This window comes from Mastomys coucha, unplaced genomic scaffold (genome assembly GCF_008632895.1).
Source record: "Mastomys coucha isolate ucsf_1 unplaced genomic scaffold, UCSF_Mcou_1 pScaffold15, whole genome shotgun sequence".
Classification (NCBI taxonomy): Eukaryota; Metazoa; Chordata; class Mammalia; order Rodentia; family Muridae; genus Mastomys; species Mastomys coucha.
In genome coordinates this window covers 139263860-139270068 of record NW_022196897.1, presented here as the reverse complement: position 1 = coordinate 139270068, position 6209 = coordinate 139263860, and the positions used below count along the sequence as shown (strand labels likewise).

At 53.8% G+C, this 6209-nt stretch overlaps 1 protein-coding gene across 12 annotated transcripts in view; it reads left to right on the top strand.

Moving 5' to 3' along the window:
- Positions 1-6209, top strand: part of Nol4l (nucleolar protein 4 like) — a 122022-nt gene that overhangs the window by 81802 nt on the left and 34011 nt on the right. The window contains exon 1 of one of the 12 annotated variants that reach the window (XM_031372346.1): positions 4108-4234. The exons of 10 other annotated variants lie outside the window; for them this stretch is intronic. In XM_031372346.1, the coding sequence (XP_031228206.1) occupies positions 4142-4234 (93 nt within the window). In that variant the 5' untranslated portion in view covers positions 4108-4141. Of the gene's footprint in view, positions 1-4107; positions 4235-5207; positions 5385-6209 lie in introns of those variants that run through there. One more of the 12 variants, XM_031372348.1, reaches the window with a different exon arrangement.

Here is a 6209-nt window from a genome sequence, read left to right as displayed (position 1 = left end):
TTCTTTCTTTCTTTCTTTCTTTCTTTTTCTGTGTCTTTGTTTCTTTGTTAGTTTTCTGAGACAAGGTTTCTCTTGTGTAGCCCTGGCCATCCTGGAATTTGCTAGCCTGGAACTCAGATTAGCCTGCCTCTGCCTTCCAGAGTGCTGGGGTTAAAGGCCTTCTCTTTTGTAGAACCTGGACTACTAGCCCAGAGCTGTCTCCACCCACAATGGGCTGGGCTCCCTCCTATCAATCACTAATTTAAAATATGCCCACAGCTCTCCTAAAACTTGAGGGGTTTTATGTTGTTGTTGGTTTGGGTTTGTTTGTTTGTTTGTTGTTGCTTTGTTTTGTTTGTTTGTTTGTTTGTTTGTTTTGAGACAGGGTTTCTCTGTGTAGCCCTGGCTGTCCTGGAACTCACTCTATAGACCAGGGTAGCCTTGAACTCAGAGATCAGCTCACCTCTGCCTCCCAAGTGCTGGGATTAAAACTTGATTTTTATAGAGGCATATTTTCAATTGAAGATCTCTCTTCTCAGATGACTTTAGCTTGTATTAAGTTGACATAAAATTACAACACGGTACTTGTATTCACTGAACCATCACCTCCATTCTTTATTATTTTTTAAACACCAAAGACATGTTTATTTTGGGGCATGAATACCATGGTGTTCCTGTGTGTGAAAGTTGAGGATTACTTGTGAACTTGTTCTTTCCTTTACCATGTGGATTCAGGGGATTGAGTTCAGGTCATCAAGCTTGAGAACAAACACGCTTACCCACTGAGATAACCTGCCAGCTCCCCCACACTGACACTTTTTATTGAGTATCATGTAGTCCAGGCTGGCCTTGAACTCACCATGTAGGCAGTAATAACCTTGAACTCTTGGTCTTCCTGCTGACACCTCGTGAGTGCTGGATTATAGACATGTCCAATTTATCAGTTCTAGAGATTGAATGCAAGACCTTAGTCATGCTAGATATGTACTCTAACAACTGAACTACCAGCCTCAGGAATTTAATTTCTACTTTCTAATTTCAAAGTAGAAGACTTTCTGTCAAGTAGTTGAGAATAGAGGCCTACAGAGGTTGAAGCATGCTGCCTTGTTTGCATGGTGTCATTGAATGGGGTCCCCTTGGGCTAGTTCCTTTCTTTGTTTATGGCAAGGAACCTGGGATGGGAACCCAGCTTTATACTTGCTGAACCAGTGTCTCTTGGAGACTGCTCTGTTTTTATGCTATCTGCCCTCCTGATGTCCCTTTAAATGAACTGAGCTTGCATTGCCTTAGCAGGCCAAGTGAAATTCCCATGCCTCTCAGCTGTATGCAAGCTGGGCACACTTGGGCACCCTGGGCCCTGTGTGCCCTACCATGCTGGTATTCCCGCTCCACTGTAATACTCAGCACCACAGAGCTTCCAGGACCTTTATACCAGTTGCCAAATCTGTATGTGCCTGGAAGGCCATGTCCCAAGGTCTTCACCCGGTTGCCAGCCTTTGCTGTCAGGAGCGTACCGGTCCACTTCGTGAGGTTGCCTGACCCTCCCCTCAGCCCATCTTCTTCCCATTTCCCACTCTATCCTCATTTTCTTTGTCTCCTCCTAGCTGTGCCTTTAAATGTCCAGGGTACAACCAGAATCCACATGTTGCATTCACTGGAAGTTTTCATTCATTTCATCACTTAAAACAATTAAATTAATGGCAATAAGTGGTTTTTGTTTGTTGTTTGTATTTTGGCTTTTGGGATAGCACTTGACATAGAGATCAGGCTGGCTTCAAACTTGTAATGATGCCCCTGTCCTACCTACTGTAACTAGCACTACAGGCACATACCACACACTCCACTCATGGGTGCTTTTGAATAGTCTAGGACTATTTGTCTGTGGAGAGCCCTCTTTCAGGATTTCTTTCTTTTTTTTTTTTTTTTTTCGAGACAGGGTTTCTCTGTGTAGCCCTGGCTGTCCTGGAACTCCCTCTGTAGATTAGGCTGGCCTTGAACCCAAAGGGGTACACCACCACTACCTGGCTCTTTCAGGATTTTTTGTCTGAGTGTTTTGCACTTAGATTCAACATTTTGGTGTGTGTGTTTGGACCTGGCACAGGGAATAACCAACACAGCTCCTGCCACCCTCAGGAGGAGCACGTAGTTGAGGCAGGTAACTGCCCTTTGGGGGCAGCTGATTTGATGGTTTGGTTGGGAGGTGAATGCTCCATCGCCCTAGTGGGCAGGTCCTCCTTCACCTCTGTCATTAAGAAGTAATTTGTGGTGATAAATGGTTTTTCAAATGCTTTCAGATGCTTGAACAGTGTCCATTTTGGTTGGACTAAGTTCCTATCCTTCCTCATGTCCCCTGGCCTGGCCTCTGCTTTGGGGCTTAGTTGTAAAAGCCTGCTTTTGTAGGTGCTGAGCCTGGAGGTGACACAAGGCAAAGGCCAGCCCTTTCCCCACCATGCTATGGACCTTCCCCACATTGGGAGCTGGGGAAATTCTTGATCAAAAAACTGGGTCATCTAATTTTTTTGTGGAGACCCACAGTGTGGCCACTTTAAGGCCAGTGGGAGTTGGCCAGAGGGACAAGGACACTGAAAACCACCAACACAAGGTTCCTCAAGGAGGAGCAGCCCTGTGAGGACAAGTCTTGGGAGGCTCCTGGCATTCAGAAGTGCTGCCCAGACAGCCAAGGTGCCTGGCAGGCCCCTCTGAGTCTGCGGGCCATGGGGCTTGGGGTTTTGTATTGCAAGAATGGTCAATGAGTGCACATTAGCTGCCCCGCCCTCCTTTGCTACTCTGTTCTGTGAATCTGAGGAGAGGTGGGTTATGTGGCTTCAATTCCACCTTTGAACTTCAGCTGCCTGTGGCTTTATGTTTCAAGCCCAGATGTCCACTGCTGCTGTGAAATAGTGACATAAGCCAGGCGAGGTCAAAGGTCTCAAGAAATGTTTTGGAAAGAGGCAGGGAAATCCTGAGCCCGAATTGACATGAGGATAGCCAAGACCCTAGAGTCCCACACCTCAAAGGATAAGAGGTAAAGATCCTTGAGGCCAGCCTGGTCCACAGAGTGAGTTCCAGGACAGCCTGGTCTACAGTGTGAGTTCCAGAGCTATACAGAGAAACCCTGTCTTGGAAAATAACAAACAAACAAACAGACAAACAAAAAACAACCCCCCAAAACAAAAAAGAACCAAAAAAAAAAAAAAAGGTAAAGGTCTAACAGAGAAAGCAGGAATTGGTGAATTGATTTGAAAACACATTAAATTTCAGGAGTAAAAGGCGCTAATGAGTAACAGGCATAAATCCCTTTTTAAAAGCGTAGGTTTCTTATTGACAGTAAAATCTTTAGCATGTGCAGAATGAAGTCTGTGTGCTGTTAATTTGAAGTGTTGTCATCTTTTCTAATCCGTGAACACGGAGCTCCGAACCTGTGGTTGTAGTTACAGACCAAACCTGTAGAGGGAGTCTTGTGTATCACAGATTGTTCACAATGCAAAGCTTTCAGAGGAAGAAAGAAAAGGGCTTTTACAAGAAAAGTTGGAGGGTTAAAGGCAGCCTGTTTCAAAATTACAAACAATCGCTGTGGCTGTCTCCTTTGCTCTCCTCTGCAGGCCCCACTGTAAATGAGTTGTAGCGTAAAGGAATCTGTAGAAATTGTCCTTCTAGAGGAAGCAGAAGGTGGGCTCCTTATTGGGTTTCTTTTGGGGGGCGGGGCATCTCCCCACAGAATTCTATGAACGTCTCTATCTCTACGCTTGTTAAAGCACAAGCTTTATTCGAGGCTCATCTGTTCTAACCCGGGGTTTGGAACTGGTGGTGGGAATTCGGGGGGGCGTCTGCCCCTAACCCATTTTTCTCTGTCGAGGTTTTAATTCTGCGGTTTGGAAACTGGCTTGTTAGGTCTTAGACGAGTCTGAGGTTGCCCGGAGGTTCAGAGTACCTCTCTGGCCACCTCACACCGCCCCATTCTATCTTCTCAAGCCGAAGCGGAAGATCTATTTGCCCCGAGGAGGACCGCACCTAGAGTCGGCGTGCGTCTTCCCTTTCCTGCAGAGTCCATGCAGATTGTGCGCGCCCTGGTCTGGGCAGCATTCTTAATATTATGCTATGACTTTACAACTGTAGCCAGCGCGGCGTAAGAAGCCGGCACCGTGTGGTCTGCTGGAGCACAATGACCCGCAGAGTGGGGCGGGGGCCCTCAGAGGGAGCCGGGAGAGAGCGGGCGGCGGGCGCTCCGGGTCGCCGGAATGTTTGGGTCGAACAGGTGAGCGCAGCCCGGACATTGTAGCTGGCCGCTGGGCAAAGAGGAGGGGTGCAGGGGCGGGTGCAAACTAAGTGGTGGGAAAGAGACAAAGGAAGAGTGAGAGGCGAGATGGTGCAGAATAGAGACGAGGCGAGGGGAGGGGAGGAGGCGGCCCGTGGGTAGGGTGCTGAGGAGCTGGAGCTTGAACTTGATCGAGAATAGGGGGCCCTGAGATGTGGGCGGGGGCCTGACCCAGAGTCGGCCACGTGCCTGGCTTCTCCTTGTCAGCGTCCCATTAGGACCTCCTAGGCTGAACACTCGGGGTCCCGTAGCCCTACACAACGAGCACCGGCGTCGCCCAGGATTGAGAGGCGCGGAGGGGTCGAGGGCCGTCTGGAGGCCCCATGGCACCAAGAGTTCCCGACCATGCCTGCCTTAGTCACTTTCTTTGAGCCAAGTGTCTCTCTCCTGCTCTGAAAGCAGCTTGCAGGGTATGCCCCCGCTCCGCCCAGACTTGAAGTCCGCAGCCTCTGGGAGCCAGGGCGAGCCCAAGCTCCCATCTCCTCCTTTCCCGGGCTGCGCGCCCCGAAGGGATCTTCCTCTAAGCTCTTCCCCCTTAAGAGAGCTCTACCCAGGAGCGCACAGCGGCGCGTCCAGCGCGCCCTGGTCCCCATACCTGGCCCAACACCTCCCCCCTTTTTCCTCCTCTTCTCCCCCACTCTCCTTTCTCCTCTTTCCTCTCCCCGGGTGCCTCCTTTTCCTCTCTTCCCCCTCCCCCCCATGCCCACTCCTCCCTCTCTCCCTCCCTTACACCTCCTCCTCCTGCTGCTCCTCCTACTCCCCCTGAGTGCGTCCTCCTGCGCTCCCCTCCCCCCGGCCCCCGCCCCGTGCCCGGTCCCGCCCCCTCCCCCGCCTCCCCGTACCGGGTGCCCCCTCCCCCTTCCTCCCGGGCCGCGGCGCCGCCGCCGCCGCCGCCGCTCGCCTGGGCCCTCCCCTTGGCCACCCCCGCCCCCGGGCCGGGCAGTGACGCGCCGCGGCGGTGCCAGCCCCTCTCCCCCGGCGGCCGCGGCGGCCGCAGCAGCAGCAGCTGGAGCAGTGGGGCTGTCACCGCCTCCCCGCCCGGTTCACTCCCAGAGCTAGATCGCCTGTCTACACCTCGCCGCCCGCCCAGGTACGGAGTCCTGGGGGACCTCACGACCGGGCTGGTCCCAGGCCCTCGGCCGCCGCCCCCTCCTCCTGCCCTGCCGCTGGCCGTTGAGCTGCGGTTAGGGGAACTGGGGGGTTCCGAGGAGGGGGACTCACAGGGAGCTTCCAGAGCTGGGCGAGCTGCTGGCCCTGGGTGGAGTGGGCTGGGGCTGGGGCTGGGGGCGGACGTGTGTGCCCGAGAGCGGGGAGGGGCGGAGGCTTCGCTCCAGGGCTTGCGGGGCGCCCTAGAGGTGCGCCTAGCTTCAAGTGCCTGGGGCTGCCGGGCGCACCCCACTCCGGGCCGTGCGCGCCGCCGGTCCTGAGGGGCGGTGATTGTGTGCGCCGCGCCGCGGTATTGTGCCGCGGCCACGCCGTTTGCCGCGGGCTCCGCACCTCGTCCCCGGGAGGTAGACGTTCGCTGGCAGCGGGGCGGGGGCCAGGCTCCGGTGGCCTCTGCCTCCGGGAGAAAGGAAGTGGACTGTGTTTGGAGATGTGGGGACGGGAAGCTTAGAGTGGTAGGGAGGGGCTCCTTTGCCACGGCGCGGGGAGTTGAGACGCGGTTTGCACAGTTGAGCCCACTTTGGCAGGCTCCTGTCGCTCCACCACGGGACCGACAGCAAATCTCGTGTGCACCCTTGAAGAAGAAACTAGGGTGTCGGGGACCCCTGATGAAGGGACACATCTCTCGGGGGCCTCCGGAGAGCGCGTGCAAGGGTTAAAGTGGATTTGCACCTCCGCCCTCTGGCTGCTCGCCGCCCTTCACCTAGGGCTTCTAGGCAGGATACATTGGCAGGCCGTGTGTGTGTTTGTG